Here is an 18,805-nt window from a genome sequence, read left to right as displayed (position 1 = left end):
AGATAGGGGTGGGTGGGTGTGGGCACCAAAAGGACCATAAAGACACCCACATGGAAACGATAATGCTTTGACCTTAATTCAAGAAGAAACTGTTAATGGGTAACAGATGTCTCTCGTTAAATGGCAGCATTGTAGGAGAGCCAGCAGAAAAGCTACCAAGTAGGAAGTTGTCAGAGGGTCAGGGGTGGGATATTTTTTGTGCCCCACCCCCAAACAGAACTCAATCACTCAAAAGGTACCATGGCCTATGGAATGTCGTACAGAATTCCTTTACATATATTTACTTTCATTAACATTAAGAACTAACTGAAGGCACCTTACCATACTCCCAACTCCCTCAACCCTCTGAATCCTGAAACAGCCAAGTTCTTTCTAAAAGCTATCTTCATGTTACTTATGTGAGGGAGGCTGCATAAATTCCAATTTTCACCCATAAACAAGCTAAGGCACACATAGAGCCCAAGTGGCAAAAGTCTTCTGGAGAGTGAATTATTAGGTCCTTGGATTTTGTACTATTATATATACACTTCTACTCTATGATGGAGGCCACTCAAGAGATACTAGTCAACACAATCATGTATGACTCTGCAAAGACAGCAGTGTGGTCAGGCATGGAGTCTTAGCAAATGCTCTTTACTTAGGAGTGCTGTTAGCACATACATTCTTTAGATAAGGAGACCAGTCACAAGATTATAGAGAGAGTTGAAGATACAGACTTTGTGTTCCCCACACTGCTAAGATCTGAACAGTGTTGATCTTAACAAACCGTATAATCCAGGAAGCACTTACAGCTCACTCTTACCTTTACCACCAAAGTGCAAGTCCTATGTTTTGCTGAAGAATTTTATAGTTTCAATCAGACACATTTTCATATTCTTGGTCCTGGACAATTCTATATTATGATCAAATTGTCTGTATAAAATGTAGATGGTATTAAAGCCAGGGTTTGAGGGAAACAATGCATCTGTTCAGCATACATTGGTTGTATACACTTTGAGAAACACTTAAACACACAAAGGAAGCGTGCACTGTTTAAGAGATGCTGTGAACAATGGTGGTGGCCTATATAACGGAGAGTCCGAAGCGTGCACTGTCAGAGATGATGTGAGCATGTTGCTGGCCTGTGTAACAGAGCGTCCAGAGTCCAGGAAACTGAAGACACTCAAAAGTTGATCCCCAGTTTCTATTAATGCTCTAAAAACGAACATTTCCATTTGATACAAATATACAAATTTAAAATGTATGCAGTTCCGTATGGCCTACCAGTTTTAGACTGTTTATGTGCCAGAAAATATATAGTCAATAAAAAAATACCAGAGAGGTGGGGACAAAAGCTCTCTGGATCTGTACAGCAAAAATGAACATCACTTCGATAGGTGGTGAGTTGTGAAATGGAATTCTGTGACCAAGAAGTCCTGGGAAGACGGAAGGTCACAAATCCGGTGATGGAGGGTAAGATGCAAAATAAGGCCCATTTTCCTGTGGAGAGAAAAAAGACGAGGGCTTTAAGCAACGAGGCAAGTTAAGAAGATATGCAAAGCAGGGACTTGCAATACACAGAAAAGTGCATGTGAAATGTCCAGCACGTATGTGGCGCTGAGCAGACTCACTGGAGTGTGTCAGAGCTCGTGTAAAGTAGGGAGAAGCCACAAGAATGACAATGTGCTTTAGTAACAGCATTGCTTATTGAACATTCTGGGTGCTGGACTAGTTACAGACTCCTTGTTTTCACTGCTCCTTTAAGTTCTCACATGATGTCGCAAAATGGGTAGCATCCTCATTTTACTAACAAGGAAAATGAAGAGCACACAGGTTATATAATTCAACTAAAGTGCCTCCTGTGTAACAGGCTGAGCTTAAATTTAAAGATAAGTTTGTCATGACACTGGACACTTGCTTGATGGCGTTACCTTCCCATTGCTGATTCTTCATTTAGTTATGGAACAATAAAAAACGATTTCTGAAGAATTTAGTAGCTGTCACTGCTTGGCAGCAGGCATCTTCAGGACACACCCAAGTGGCAAGGCTTGTAACGATTACAGTTCTCAGGCCATTTAGCTCCACGTCAAGATGGAGAATTAAATGCCAGAAGCTTAATGTCAAATGTAGAAAGCAACCAACTAGTGTAAGGAGAAATTCTTTGGCCCCCATGTTGGGTAATCGTGGTTAAAAACAAGGCAGCTAACTTTATGGTAGGAGGGTCCTAGATTAGATTTATGAGATGTAAGACTGGAGTCTCACTTTTAGGAAAAGTATTTCTTTGGCAAAGATCTTGTTTTTCAGTAAGCCACAAACAAAAAAAAAATCTTACCATTAATATAAGGCAACAGTCAGGAATGATGAGGGAGGAGGAGGAGGAGGAGGAAGTGTAGATTGTTTCATGGCATTTACCTCACAGTTATAGGCATCGAGTCAGACCTGGTCTTTAACCTAGTAGGCAGTTTAATGTTATTGAGTCAAAATGAGCCAGAAGCTCAGCCATTCTTCAGAGCAGATGCTCTGAGCAGAAATTGAGCCTGGTGTCATAACAAGGAAATCAAAAGGACATCTAAGAAGACTTTCTGATAACAAGTAAATTTGACCAGATATGGGGGAAAAAAGAAAATAGAAACAAACCTCAGAATTGGCTACATTTCTGGAGACTTAGGGGAAAATACATAGTTTGCATTTTAGCATGTCTATCATGATCAGTAATCTAAGCAATTCTGCATTTTTAATATGCAGAAAGTAATGGCCCAAGAAACATATCCCCAAAGAGAAATCTATTCTGAACACCTCTGAAGGGTTCTCTTCTAGTCTTCTGTGCTATTTTCCAAAGTTCTTCATATCTGTGTTGATGATTTCTGTGGAAACTAATGGTGCATGTCTGATATGCAATGGCCTGAAACAGAGCTTGCTACGTTAACGTCACACTAGGCAGGAGATCCCTGAGCCACCAACTAGCTTCTCTATTTCTGAAAACAATCACAGTAATTTAAAGAATTCTCACCAGCCAAAATGGTATACTCTGATTTTATTTTGTAAGAATGCTGACTCGCTCTTTTCTGGAAGTTGCCTCAGTATTATTTTTACTGCTTTTCAAAGGTCCCTTTTAATCTTACAGAAACTGTTGGCTTCTTAAATGACATAAATCTTTGAAATGGTTTTTTAAGTCCACTGAAACTGATACCAATCAACACCAATTCAGTCTTTTACCAAATAAAAAACCTATTATGTGCTATCAAGTGTAAGGCACAACTAAACAAAGTATGCCAACTCCTTTTTTCCAATTATGATATAAATTTTCCTTACCAATCATTATCCAACCACCTCCTGGTATCTCAGGTCCACATTCCATAAACTCCATGTGACACACTGAACATGCTATCTGGACCTTTCCCAAGACTTGAGAGACTTTTTCCCTCACTTTGCTTTCCTGGGGTACAGAAATACCATCCATCAAAAGCACATGCTTTCTCCTCCATCTCCCACGGCTACTTTGTCTCCAGATGTCGCAGCTCTAAATGCATCCTAACTTCAAACCCCTGCCGCCCTCAGCAGCACGGCTTCCCTCTGGTCTCAGCCAGGCCCAGTCCTTCTTGTAGGCTTGCCTCTTCATCACACTCTCTGCTCTTCCACACTGGCTTCTCTGCAGAGGAATGGAATGGCGCTCTCCCTCCTAGAACACTCCGCACTGACGGCAAAGCCAATGCCCTATAGCGCTGCACGCAGTGGCAGAATGTCATGCTGTGCCCTCTGCCTGTCCCTGAACACTGTCTCCTCATACTCCACCCCCCTCATTTTTTGCCTGTCTTCAGTCCTCATAGACAGATGGTATAATATCTCCATTCTAGAAAACTCGAGCACAGGTGGAGAGATGTTTAATGAGTCAATTGTTAGCAGAAGTTATACTTCCTTTTGAGCAATCCTGTCATTGTGTTCTTTTTGACACTCTAAACAACAGAAAGCTAAAACACACAGGCAAAACAAAAGCAAGCTCAAGTCTGGTGGAGTAATCTTCTAGCATTTGCAGGAAAAAAATGATACGTTTAGGTAGTAGCTTAGAAATGTCATTCAAATTTTTGGTATCCAAATGTTCTTCTGTGCCTTCTACATTTCCTGCTATTAATTCAAGCATGACAGGTGGAGTTCAAAGGCAGAAAACAGTCAGTTAGAATATGCCAGAGAATACTCCAGCAATCTTCAAGTAAACACAAACTGAAGTAGCTTTTTCCCATCCCATATACTGAACTATCTTTGTTCTATGGTCTAGCTGCTCCAGTTACAAATCCTTTCCGTGCAACAGCCAAATGTGAAATTTTATTAGCTATTAGGACACATTAAATATTTTGCTTTCCATATAAGGGGAACAGAAGTCATTGTTAAAGTTGGAGACAGTTTAGAGAGAAATGCCCTGCAAGACTTTTACTTGAAGGCATACAACATGTTACATAACAATTAGGGGAGAATACTTCAAACTCGGTATTACTTTCCAATATGTCATCTGGCTCATACACAAGGATACATAATCAGCAACAGCTAGACAGGTGCTTGATTAGCTTTTGGCAAAGTTCTCAATTAAAAAACAATCAAGGGCTGGAGAGATGGCTCAGAGGTTAAGAGCACCGACTGCTCTTCCAGAGGTCCTGAGTTCAATTCCCAGCACCCACATGGTGGCTTACAACCATCTGTAATGAGATCTGGCGCCCTCTTCTATATAGATAATAAATAATTCTTTAAGAACAACAACAACAAAAAAAAAAAAAACAATCAAAAGGTGATGTTGTGAATACATACAATAGAAAAGAATTTTAGTGAAGTTTAAGAGATGGCATAATTAGTTCTTCAGCAACAGATCTTTGAATGTACCTATAAATAACATCACTAACATGGTAGAAATATTAAAAACATTTCCATAATCTTCAGAAAATACTGAGAGAGGCTGCCTGACTTACTGTCTATGCTGCAAGTGGACACCAGTCCAGTCTGGCTGTTCACATAGCTAAAAAGTCTCAATCTTAAGAAACTGTCCACACAACCAAAGACCAGCTTTAAAGTCATGACTGAAGAGTCCTCTTGGGTTACTGTATGAAAAAATACTAAGTTATTATTCCAAAGCTCACCGCTGCTGCTCGGCAGCACACTTTCCACACACTCACATGCTTACACCTGCTGCTCTGTAGCATGTTTACACACTCATATGTTCACAGGAGCTGCTCTGCAGCACACTTTTCACACACTCACATGCTTACACCTGCTGCTCTGTAGCATGTTTACACACTCATATGCTCACAGGAGCTGCTCTGTAGCATATACTGTTTCTCAGCACACTGCACACACTAGAGCATATCTACATATGAGACAAGCTCTGTAAAGCAGTCTCCTTACTATGCATGTAGCATATAACACACTCAGATGTTCAAACCTGCCACTCTGGAACACACTCACACACTACACAAGGCAGAGGAAAACAGGCACTTACCCTGGCATCATATTCAAGGACAAAAGGAGGAAAGTCTATCTGCTCTGGTGATATGGCAGAAAAGAGCTGGTGTAGGCTGTCTATGTGGTGGATTTTGTCCTTCAATCCTGAGACAGAAAAGGTGGTGAAAAACCATGTTGAGACCTGATTAATAGGAGAGAAAAATAATTTAAGCCAATAGCCACCATTAAAAATAGATACACCTTTGAAATTTTATACCAGTTAAAATCTGAATTCAAGAAATTTGAATTGTACAATAACAAGTTATTTTTTAAAGTGCAGTTTGTAGGTCGTTAGTGAGTTGCACAATAATTTCATAGATGACAAGGAACACTTATGAAAAAGAACAATGACATCACTGGGGCTACAATAAGGAGGCTGTTTCACAGAGCTTTAGTCTCAGTGCAGATACACTCCTGTACGTACAGTATGCTGAGACACAACACAAGCTCTTGACCGTGACTGAAGCTAGGTGAAAATTCCTACCTGCTGGAAAGGGAAAATGGAGGTCACTGGGTACATCACACTCCAGGGCAGGCCCCATGCCAGGAATAGTTGGTCAATACAAAATGGACTCCATAGCTTTTACGTATTTGTTTTATTTTTTGTTTGATTGTTGTTTTGCTTGGGTTTGGATGTTGGAACAGGGAGGGAGTGAGGGAGAGAGACAGAAGCACAAGTTTGGGCAAGTAGGGAGAATCTGGGAGGTGGGGGAGGGAAAAGAATGCGATTCAAATACATTGTCTGGAAAAAAGGCTTCTGTGTTATTTGGTATAATAATCAATAGTTTGGTACAGTAGGTTTAGGTATCTTGGAACTCAGATATTTTTTCCTTGATAAGTGAATATGGTCTCTGTTGAAGCCAATCAAAGCAGTGTGTATGTGTGTGAGTGTGTTTACACAAATATATATATATATATACACAAGGGACTTTTCAGCTGTAAAGAATGAGATTAACTCATTTACAGAAAAATGGATGGAAATGGAGATTATGATGTTAAGCAAAATAAGACAGACTACAAAGACAATATTACACATTTTCTCCTATATGTAGAATCCATATATAAGAAATAATAATGGGGGATAAATATGATCTAAGTGCATTATATACATGTGCGAAAATGCAACTTACCCCTCCCTTTTTTATAAATATGCTTTGCTTGTTTTTAAAGGTAGAAAACCAGTGAATCTCAACTTTGTTTACGGCATTTTACAAAATGTAAGTGAAAGGTTTTGTTAGTTTAGGAAAAAAAAGAAAGAAAATTTCTGGTAGCAAGTGGTATTTCTGATATCAAGACATATGGTAGGTAACAGCTACAACTTACATATAATTTACCTATCTGGTTTTTTATCAACAGGTTACACAAGTGTCCAATGTGGTAGGTGTGATGATGTTGCTATCCCCATTTACAAAAGATGGAAGCAGATGCACAGAGCTTTCAGTGGACTGTCTAATGTTTTCCAAAACAGTTTTAAAAACCCTAGATAGACCACAGCCACTTCGGATAGCCTGCATGTCACTTTGGGTGCTTTCCATTCATATATCGTTTTTATTTATTTCTCTTCAGTATGCTACCACATTCCTCAGTGGCTCTTCCAAACCTCTGACATATCCCAAGCCCCTAATATGGCATACTTCCTTCCCTAATATGACATAATTCCTTCAAACTTACTTGTAAGATAAGACACATAACAGACAACACTGAACTACATTATCACTATGTAAAGCCTATTCAAATTTCCCAGACTGGTACAGGTGTCACCCCGATTTCTCACTTACTGCTCTAGGCTATCCCTTCTGTTGACTCTTCTATTCTCCCATTGAAATCTCACTTGCAGAGACCTGAGACTTGGTCCTACTTTCTATTATTTCAGGCACATTCATTTCTGCTCAATCTCTCTGGTTTCTAGAAGACAATCCTGGAATGACCATATCTGGGTTCCAAGCACTTGTTAAAGGATGAATGAACATTAAGGCCTATTTTATGATGGTCTTTGTGGCCTGGGTCATTATTGATGTCAGCTTCATTACTGTTGGCTGAAGCACAGCCTCAACTCCCATATTATTATCTGGATTTCCTTTTCTCCCAGTTGTCAAGTTTATTGGGAGGATTGATATGGAGTAGGGGAAACACGAGGCAAGATTAGAGTCAAATGAGTTGAACAGTCAAGGAACTGCTCATCAAAATGAACTTGTGTTAACACATTAGTTATCACACACCCTTTCCGGAAACAAGCTTCTAGAAACTAGATTAGGAAGCACTTCCGGTATGAGCTTGACAGCTCATCACAGACATAGCTGGTGAACCAGCAGTGATTATGAGGAGACTATGTGCAGGAACTAGCCCCGCACCAGCTGTCTGCTGTGCGCTTCACACTGCCCTGCAATTTTTTTTTTCCAGTTTCTTACCTCAAATCTTTTAACATGTCTTGCTTCAGCCCTGACATCTTTATCCTCAAATCTTTAACTGCTGTCCTATTTGAAGATTTCCTTGGCCCATGTTCATCCAAAGCTGCAAACGGACATTCCTTCTAAGTGTCCCAACTGCACCTTGTGCCTCCATGCTACTGCATAACAATGAACAGTCTGGAGACATTAGAACCATGTCAGACTCACAGTCTGATGCTCAGCATTTATCTAGGAGAACTCAGCATTTGCTCAAAGAAATTAACAGATGGAGCCTGTAGCTTACTTTACCACTACTCAGGGAAAGTGCAGCATTCCTTCATAAATCACACTTCTTTCTCAGTTTCTCCATCTATAAAATGAAGTTATATATGTATGATATTTTAAGGTCTGTTGTTATCCAATTCTTTGACAGGACTCTTAAGTAGGCTATACTGTACTGACATGGTGGGGTGTTGATGGGAAAGGGTGGGGGGCTGCTGTGGGCTAATGCTCTTGTACACTGGTTTAATAAAACACTGATTGGCCAGTAGCCAGGCAGGGAGTATAGGCAGGGCAAGCAGACTAAAAGAATTCTGGGAAGAAGGAGGACAGAGTCAAGAGTCACCAGCCAGATACAGAGGAAGCAAGATGACAAAGCAGAAATGAGAAAAGGTACCAAACCATGTGGCTAAATATAGATGAGAATTATGGGTTAATTTAACTTATAAGAGATAGTTAGTAATAAGCCTGAGCTAATGGTCAAGCAGTTATAAATATTATTAAGTTTCTGAGTGATTATTTTATAAGTGGCGGCAGACTACAGGGGGCCAGGCAGGACTGGAGAAAACTTCTGACTATATTTGGTGCTCACCATTGGGCATTGATCCACATAGACCTAAGAAAGCTTAAAGATTCTGAATGCACAGAAACGGAGCCACACTGGGCTTCCTAGTCTCACAATCTCATGCCAGCAGCAACGCAGACTCGCCTCCTGACAGCTGCCTGTGAGATGAAGCTGGCCGCCATGAGCTAAGCAGCATGGTGGATTCCTGCTGTAGTACACAGCGGCGTCTCTAAAGCTGTGCAGTGCACTGAGTGATAGATTTAGCTTTTGCTAGTACAGACAAAAAAAAAGTTTCTGGGCTACACAATGCTTTGATGGAGGTATAGACCCACTGCTTCTGAGAGTTGGTGGTGTGCATGGCTCCCAGGGCTGGAATTGTACCACCACCATGTTGGGAAGCTGGGGGGTGGCAGAGTCAGCAGCCAGGGATGCAGCTTTAGTCCTAGCCAACCAGTTTAATGGTTTAAAATCTATTCTGGTCAGAGAAGGGTCATCAGTTCATAATAAGACAGATTCAGATGGAATAAAACACTAAACTGTTTACAGTGTGCATAAAAAATGTACTTAGGCTTGGAAGGGAGAGAAAAAGGAATATATGCAGTTATATAAAAAATATAGTTTTAAAAAGTAAAGTCTTTAGAGAAACAGTAAAAGTAATATAAAAAATAAGCCACATAAAGATGGAAATCACACACAGAGTCTGGATTATATTATCTTTGGTATTTTTAACTGCAGAAAGACATTTGTAAAGCCTGCTAGGTTAAACCAATATATATATATATTCCCAAAATATTGTTTATAAATGTTTATTTTTATTTAAAGGGGGTTGATTATAAATGTAATCTCTTTTTAAAAGATAAAAAGGGGATATGATATAGATATGATAGGATGAAAGGGTAGATTATTGAATCTACTTTTAAAGAATAACTTGTTTAAAATGTTTTACATTGCTATAGATTTTAGTTTATTACAAATTTAAAGTTAATTTTGTTATACTGTATGTATACTTCTTGTTTAAGGTATTATGTTTATAAAGCTCATTTAAAATTGTAATGTATAATTAAAAATACAGATTAATAATTAGTCATCTACAACAATCAAACTTATAGTCATGTTAGTTAAGTTTTTTAGGTATACATAGATATATTTCAGGTAGGTAATCTTCAAACACTTCAAAGACCTACAGAATATGGCATTTAAAATGTTTTAAAAACTTACACTTTCCTGGACAATGAGATTTGTCTGCTCCTGGCAGCACCGATTTACTTCAAAGAGGAAGATGGGCATCGAAGACACTCCATTGGAGTTTATCCTTTTCTTGGCAGAACTGGCCATTTGGGCAAGAAACTGGTTCTTGCCTGGACTGATTGACAAAATGTATAGACTAGACATGAAAGACCCATGGAAAAATGACCACTAAATTTTGCCAAAACAAGGCGGGATGGTCTTTCAGGTTCCTTCTTCACAGAGGAGACTGCCAGACATTCTGCAGGACACAGGGAGAAGCGACTAAAAAACTCTAGACCTATTGGCTGAAGACGGATGCCCCAACGTTACAGAGGAACTTTGGATGACTGTCCAGGTAGCCAGCTGTGTCTGTCATTCTAAATTTTTGGAAATTGCTTACAATGCATTTCTTATTTACTTAGGTAATACTATATTCTTCTGGGATCTTTGATGTAGTTTAAGACTAGGTAGTTATAATTTTCCTTGGTTATGATAAAGATAAATTAGATATGAAACTTCAGACTCATAAATATAGGGTAGAATATTTTTTTAATTTTGCCAAATACAAATAGACTAGATATTGTAACTGCAATTCTTGCTTGATAACTGTTTCGCTATATGTAATTTTACTATGTTAAAGTTAAAACCCTCCTTTTTGATTCGACAGAAATGCTGTGGGATAATGCTCTTGTATACTGGTTTAATAAAACACTGACTGGCCAGTAGCCGCAGAATGTATAGGTAGGTGAGCAGATAAGGAGAATTCTGGGAAGAGGAAGGGCTGAGTCAGGAGTCACCAGCCAGACACAAAGGAAGCAAGATGACAAGGTAGACTGAGAAAAGGTACCAAGCCACATTGCTAAATATAGATAAGAATTATGGGTTAATTTAAGTGTAAGAGCTAGTCAGTAAAAAGCCTGAGATAATGGTCAAGCAGTTATAAGTAATATTAAGTCTCTGATGATTATTTTATAAGTGGCTGCAGATTGCAGGGGGCCAGGTGGGACCAGAGAAAACTCTCGACTACCGGGGACAGGCAGCACTGGGGAAGCATGGGCAGACCTTAACGCATCCCATCTGCAGAAGAGAAACCAAACCTGACAGTTTCTCTCATCTTGTCTTCCTTTTATATCCCATATGTGTTGGCAGGAGAAAATTATTCAAAGCAGATCAAAGTGGAAACTCAGGTAAAAGGTACTGTTTGAGAAGACCCAAGAATACCAATTTTGCCTTTTATCCCATTTTAGTTTTATATGCCTTAGCTTTAAAATTTCAATTGTTTATAACACAAGCTAAAAAATACACATTAAGGTTTGCTTTCATTATTTAGTATCTACAGTAAAAAACTGAAGAAAATTAACAATTTTTGGAAAGAATAATTTAGATGTTTTTGTGAATGCTAGATTTTTTCCATCTAATTATTCAAAAATGCAAAGCCAAAAATAAAGGTCACAGAACATAAGCCAAGAAGATACAGTTCACACATTGCACTCAAATAATCTCCTGGGGCTTAAATTCTTTCTATCAGTAAACATTATGGAAGAAAAAGCAATTTAACAAGTAATTAATTTAATACCATGTTGGTCAGAATGGCTTGGAAATGACATGAACATATGGAAGTCAGAATGGTGATGATTTGATAATTTGTTAATTTTATCTCCTATTTAGAAACATTCTATACATAGTTTTGATTTACTAAAATTTATATAGGATTTTATTATATATGGACCTTACACTCTCACCACCTATTCCCCCAAACCACGGCAAGGTAGTATAATGGCATCTGGCTGCAGCCAAGGCAGCAACCCCACATCTGAACTGACTCCATGTGAAACAATCCAAGATGGTGGCAATGTTAGCTAACATTTGTGAGTGTCTATGTTAAGAGCTGTTTTAAGGATCTTAGATATGCCAACTCACTTCCTCCTTCTGAGTACACAGTGAGGTAGGCATTACTCCCATGTGTAAAGGATAACATTGAAGGGCTACACCACTTAGCTGAGATGGTAAATGAGATTGGTATAAGAGATTAGAACCTAGGCCCCCAAATCCTTCTTCTAAACTTTAGGCTGACTACTTCCCCAAACAAGAATGAAGCATTGCATGTATTTGAAGGCTTGGTACACACAAGAATGACTGAGGCACAGAAGGGAAGGTGAGGACAGAGGAAGGAAGGGAGCAAGGAAGGAAGGAAAAGTGGGAGGAAGTGAGTTGGTGCTTTAGATCCAGCTAAGTGGAAGAAAGATGCTAATTTCTTTAAAGAGGTTTGGAATATTCTCTAATACAGTTTAGATTCAAATCTGGCCTTTGCCACTCATTGTTGGTAATCTTGGGAAAGTACTTAATCCAAGCATCAACCCCCTTGCCTATAAATGGGAATGCCACTCTTTATAAGCACACTCAAAGATAATGCAGGAAGAAACGATACACAGCAAGTGCTCAAAATAAACAATAACCCTATTGGTTATTACTATGGAAACTGGAACACCGAGAAACTGTCCTTGGTTAAGAAGGAACACATTTTTATAACACTGAAAAAGGGAGGCCACAACAGATCAGGTGGTGGGATGAGTTGGGATGGGGAGGGTACAGTTCCTTACTGATGCCTTATGCATTTGGTAAGGATGAGGCAGGCAATATGTGAAGGAGGAACTAGCATGATGGGGCTTGTGGAGAATGAAGAGCCCCCGAGACACTTCATCAATGTGAACAGCTACAACAGTGAAGCCTGTGAGTCCATGGAGGACTCCAAAACTCACAGCTTTATGATTTCTCCATAAGGCTTTGCATAGTAAACAGACTTTCTCTAGTCTAAGTTTTATGGGCAGGTGTGATGAAAGAGTAGAAGGCTATCAGTTAGTTACATTAGGCATTTACTAGAGTGGCTGAAATGATGGGATGTGTGCTTGACTGCACATAGGAAGATGTAAGCAAGAAGGATGACATTTTTAGAGCATATAAGGACCAAGGGATTCGATTTCTTGATGAAGTGAGGAGTAGGCACTAAAAAAGTAATTGTGAGCAAAACAGCTACATTCAAGCCCTTACAGGTTAACCCCAAAAGGCAGAACATTAAATGTGTACTTAGAAAAAAATCGTCACAATGATCAATTCTATGAAATCTTAAGTGACACAATGTGGGATATTTACTAGCTGCAGGATTAGAATAGGAAGGTTTCAGACAGAAAGTAATTATTGAACCAAGATTTGAGAGACAAGCATGGGTCTGCCATAAGCAGAGGGGAGAGAATGGATTCTGGACTAACAGCATAAGCAAAGCTCAAGCACAAAAGGGCAAAGCCTGGGAAGCTATGGTTGATGAGGTTGTGTAGAAGGGTACCGGAGTCAGACACAACCAAACATCAGGAACGCAGCAACTCAGCCAACGAGCACAGCAGACAAGTCAGCAGCTACAGCATCCTGAGCATGCAGTGCACTTCAATCCAGGGTTTAGTCAAAACACTAACACTGTACCTTAGAGCGGAATGTTGGATGAACAAAATAAACAGCCTTCAAATTCCTCTTGTATCTAGTCAAAACAAACAAAGTCACCGTAAGTCACACCTAGAAGTACTCATCAGTATAGACAGTCAACATTTTACCTGAGTATATAAACATATTTACATAGAGAAAAGCAGCAGCAGTTAATATATTGAATTTTGGGTAAAATGCCGGAAACACTTAAGAGAACATTTCATTTTAAAGCTGCCTATTTTAAAGGAAGCACTAAATGTTGCCCCTCACTGTGACAGAGCTACCTCAAGGAAGGACAAAGTCAATTCATACTTTAAAAACATCATTGTACATTATTTTTTATACATGGTAGAGTCTCTGAGCCCAAATATATGAAATAAGTCACTCTGAAATTAAAGCAAGCATTAGGAACTAAAAGTTAGTCATGTTACAGTTTCTGCATGACCCAGAAATTCTGGGAAGGCTTTGTACTTAATCCTCTCAATGGCTCTGACAGAGTTCCAGTACTTTAATACTCAGTGATCTGATGACCAAGAGGCAATGCCTAGAACCCAACCTGGGCCTCAGCCAGCTACTCCATGAAGCATGTTGAGCTACATCTTGAAATTTTGTTTTCCTGTAATTTAATAATCATCATCGAGTCATATGAGGTTAATTGTAAAGGACTCCAGAGAAACAGCAGGACACTGTTTTAGCTGAGGGCTATGTCAGCTGAAGGGCTAGTTAGTGGCAGAAGCAGATATACAGTGAAGTGTAGTTTTACTACAAAATACTTCAAAGCACACTAAATAGGTATCTGTTAGATAATGAAAGCATTAATATTGCTAATTAAGATAAGATTTAATGAATGGTGGAAGATAATGGAAATACATGGCAATTTATCTTCTTTCTTCCCTAACTGTAAAATGGTTTTTCAACCTAAGCAATAAAAACATTGTGATGTTACAAATAAAATAGGTACCAAGAGGGTAGAATGCTTTATTATTATTATTTAGTAACTATATCACTGAGAAAAAACTTAAAGCATTATGTTTGGTCTTGTAGTGGGGTGGTCATTAGGATTTCCATTATTATAGCAAAGGAAACATAGTTTAATGAAAATAATTTTCTAGTTCCAAGTCAGTAGTCTAGTAAATCTAAATTCTGTATATAAAATTTGTGACATCTTGGGCAATGAAAGCTATCTTTTATTATTCTCCATCTTCCAGATGTAGAAACCATAAAAAGATAACAGGATACTCAGCGCCAGACATGGGCTCCTATGCCCTTGATCCATAAAGCCCGTCACAGCGTTTCTCTCCTCCCTTGTTACCAATGTATGGGTAAAGTTAGAATGTCTCCAGAGACAAAGTGGCCACTGGTCTTATCTTACATGGGGGAAAGCCCACTTAAACCACAAGGAAGAAATGTCAAAAAAAAGTCTGTCTTCATGACTAACCAACTCCAAATCCCCACAAGGACGCCATAAACACCTGCTTCTTTCAGTCATTAGGGAGCCTGGATCTCCCAAACCAGTGTTCTTCCCTTTTGCTCAGCCTCTTCTTGTTCCAATGACAACCTTTACCTGAGAGTTAATGTTCAGCTTCAGTTTTTATTTTTTATAATCACAGGGACAAATTTCCTTGAACCTGAGACCAGTATCTCTCCCAAAAGACTCACAGGCTACTGGATCAAGGTAAATAATGTTTATGAGTATACTCCAGTATGTATTAACACACCATAGCAACCAAGGCTGTGCTTTCATTATTTTATACACAAAGACTAGGTAGGACACCAAACCTCTTCCAAGGTGGTCAAAAGTGGGAAGAATACAAAGGAGTTCAGTTGAATCCAAAAGGAGGGCCTCCTATAACTAAAATACCTAATGTACACATGGTAAAAATCCTCGTCACATGAAATACTCTTTCACAAATCTTTACAAATGTTTGCTACTGCTTAGTGTTAAAAGTAAAGAAGCAATAACCCCTTCACAATTTTCAAAAATAACTAACTTGACATCAACGACATCGTAGAGTTTCTTCAGGAAGTCGGAGTCCAGGTGATTGTATTCACTGGTCAGTGTGTGAAAATATACCAATACATATTCCTTCACAGCAATGTGATCCATCACATGGATAAAATATAAGAGAGCCTAGAAGAGAGGAATAAAGACCATTTTTTCACAGTAGTTTACTTCTGAGAGGCCTAGAGAGGGGGAACCCCTCCCCTAAAATTAATCTAATCTATACCCATAATTGCAGAGGGGAAGAGCAGGTCAGTGAGGATGAATTCTCTTAGAAAGTGAGTCATCCCAGCATTTAGTGATGCTTTCAAAGGCTGTGGCACAGTCCTTCTCTGTGATATGCTAAGTGAGGGGGAAGATAATCAATCTCTGGCCTCTGAAATAACTCTTCACATACCAGGAAGAGATCTTGGATGAACTATCTATCAGCTTTCTCCTATCTAGGTCAATGATGTCAAAACATTTAGAACTAAGATTTAATACTTCTTATAATTTTAATAAAATCCATAAGTCTTCAAGATTCTGTTTGCATTCCATCAAGTTTTCTGCACTGACGATCAGACACAGACTCAGGATAAGGCACAGAGCACATGATGTATGGAGCCGATCCTTCCATGCTCCCGTGGATGCTTAGCACTTCTAATGCTTATTATCTGAATGAGGAAAGTGGAGGGCTTAGTGGATGGCAACACACTGGGCAACATTTCTAGAACTCAAGAGGATAATCTAGTATGAACCTGTTTGGTTAGGGATGCATTCTATTTTAAGAAATTTAAGAGAGACACTAAAAACAAAATGAGAAATATAACCCAAGCAGGGCTGACGTGACCTAGTGGTTTGGCTGTAAACAACTGCAAAGAGGAAGCTAAACTGCATCAACCAAAAGGATTACCAAGCAGGCTGTTTTCCAGTTCCTCCTCAGCGGAGTCCTTGGCATTAATGTGGATTAGGACTGAACTGCAGGCACAGCAGGCAGGAGGACATTTAGAACACAGTCATTGTGTAACTGTTACCTGACCTGAACCTCACAATAAGTCTCAATTTTTAATATGAAATGACATATCATGAAATCAGGAATGCTATGCAAATATACAACAAGATCAATGTGGGGGTTATATTCTTAGAAGCCATACTACTGACGGTAAGAGGGAATGGCACACTGACTATTAAGACCACAAATGGCTGCAAACAGAAACTCTTGACGTAATTCTTACCAGGTGAGTCTTTCCCTCTTTATGAATAGACTTATCCCTAACAGTCCTCCTCTTCCTCTCCTCAGACTACCTCTTTGTCCTTGCGATCCATTTTTACTCTCACACTTGGACAAATTAGAACGCTCCTCCTGGCTTCAAATTCTCTCTCTGTAAGTTATTCTACTCTCATTTACAGGACGAGCCAAAAAGAGAAAGCTGTGGGGGACAAACTCTCCTCAAAGTAAGAAAATAAATTTAAAATATATTTATTGTTAATTGCACGTGTGTGTGTGTGTGTGTGTGTGTGTGTGTGTGTGTGTGTGTGTATCTGTGAGTGTACACCATGTGTGTAGGAGTGCACAGTGACATCAGATTCTCTGAAGCTGTGGGCCACCCAATGTGGGTGCTGCAAATTGAGTCCTATGAAAGTCGTACCCACTCGTATGGCTGAGCCATCTCTGCAGCCCCAAAGAAATCCATTTGGAAATGCTTACTTCTGCCTTTTACTTATTAGTTTTCCCTATTGATCCATCTCTCTTCTCCATTGTACTCGCTTCAGTCTCACCCTCTGCCCATCCCCCATGCTGGAGACTGAACCCAGGGCCCCATGGATGCTCCATGAGCACTGTACTCTGAGCTGTATCTCCAGCCTCTTCGAACCATAGTGTTTAAGAGTCACAGAATATTCCATTTGTGGGTATGCCACCATCAGCTATTGGACATTTAAGTTACGACATTTTGCTTTACAAGACCCTGTAAGACACTGGCCTCACTGCTTTCACATAATCACCCAAATACTACTGATCAAAAGTCTGAGAGCTTGGAATTTCTGATCAGTCTAAATTGTTATGTCTTACCTTCAAATTATATGTACTTTCTCCTTTTAAAGTACATTATGTTTACTGTGGTTAATACACATGGCTCAATTACAACTTATTTTTTGTTATTATTTTCTAATGGAATTAATGTTTTGGGGGAGTGTGTGTGTGTGTGTGTGTGTGTGTGTGTGCATTCTAATAGAATATCTTTTATCTAGTCTTTGGTAATTTCATTCATGTTAACAGTGCATCATATCTACTCTCCCCCTACTCTAGGCACCCCGACATGCCCTGCTCCCCACTTCATGACCTTTTTCTTTTGTAACAATGTACTGAGGTCAGTGAGTGCTGCCTTCTGGAATGCTGACTGAAGAGCTCTAGTTAGCTCATGGCTCTACTGTCCCTCCAGTGAGTATTCCACATTCAGCAGTTGCAGGATTTACAAGTCCTTCTCCCCTTGGGAGTATTTTCTTATATAAAGTCTCAGGAATGGAATCACTGGGTTGATGAATACAACATTTATAGTTTCAATTCATCTTTGGTGACAATAGTTATTTACAAGTTCTTACTAATTCTCAGGATGGAAAAAATGACATTTTGAATTGCCTTTTTATATAACTAGTTGGGTTGAACAATTTTTTTCTTTCATTTAACAGTTTCAACTTTCAACTTTTTTTTTTTTTTTTTTTTTTTTTAGGTTTTTCGAGACAGGGTTTCTCTGTGGTAGCTTTGTGCCTTTCCTGGAACTCACTTTTGTAGCCCAGGCTGGCCTCGAACTCAGAGATCCGCCTGTCTCTGCCTCCCAAGTGCTAGGATTAAAGGCGTGCGCCACCACTGCCCGGCTTTTTTTTTTTTTTTCTTTTAGGAGCATCTACTTCTGTTCTCTACCACCACAAAAAAGGATGATGGAATTAGACTATCTTGCGCAAACTACACCTCTGGTTTACTCTTTTTAAGTAGATACTCAAGTGTTAATTCCTCCCTCCCCCTTTTTTTTCTTCAAAGCAGCTCAAGTTTGATTGTATACTTACAATGGAGGATGCTTCTAACCAAAAGCTTGCCAGTTACATCATATCCAAATAAAATAGCTGGAGTAATATGAGAGCCATCTGGCATGTTTCTCTTACAGAGGATAAGCAACCCCTACCTTACCTGAAATGATGCATACGGATTCCCAGGGGATGCTATTCCATCACAGATCCACAATTCATCTTATCTATGCTGGAGACCCTTATTACCAAATGATCCCTTCTTACTTTACACATCCACTGATTTGTAGAAGCCGTTTATGGCTTACCTTGTCCATATCTATCAATGTCACAGGAATGTTTCTTCCAACTACCACCATCACTGTGCGGCCACAGTTATCCACACCTAAGAGAGGAGATGCAATCAGG

General features: G+C 39.3%; 1 protein-coding gene across 3 annotated transcripts in view; it reads right to left on the bottom strand.

Annotated features, from left to right (window-relative positions):
• Positions 1 to 612: 612 nt before the first annotated feature.
• The window catches only part of Gdap2 (ganglioside induced differentiation associated protein 2), a 44,574-nt gene continuing 26,381 nt past the window's right edge, over positions 613 to 18,805 (bottom strand). For 2 of the 3 annotated variants that reach the window (XM_006985637.4, XM_076574718.1), the window contains exons 10-14: positions 18,706 to 18,782; positions 15,387 to 15,526; positions 13,396 to 13,450; positions 5,462 to 5,605; positions 613 to 1,479 (exon numbers count right to left, since the gene is read on the bottom strand). In XM_006985637.4, the coding sequence (XP_006985699.1) occupies positions 1,432 to 1,479; positions 5,462 to 5,605; positions 13,396 to 13,450; positions 15,387 to 15,526; positions 18,706 to 18,782 (464 nt within the window). In that variant the 3' untranslated portion in view covers positions 613 to 1,431. The remainder of the gene's footprint in view (positions 1,480 to 5,461; positions 5,606 to 13,395; positions 13,451 to 15,386; positions 15,527 to 18,705; positions 18,783 to 18,805) is intronic. The other variant, XR_006073384.2, reaches the window with a different exon arrangement.

Source organism: Peromyscus maniculatus, chromosome 6 (genome assembly GCF_049852395.1).
Source record: "Peromyscus maniculatus bairdii isolate BWxNUB_F1_BW_parent chromosome 6, HU_Pman_BW_mat_3.1, whole genome shotgun sequence".
Taxonomy (NCBI): domain Eukaryota; kingdom Metazoa; phylum Chordata; class Mammalia; order Rodentia; family Cricetidae; genus Peromyscus; species Peromyscus maniculatus.
The sequence above is the reverse complement of the archived record's forward strand: the minus strand, read 5'-3'. Positions and strand labels throughout refer to the sequence as shown.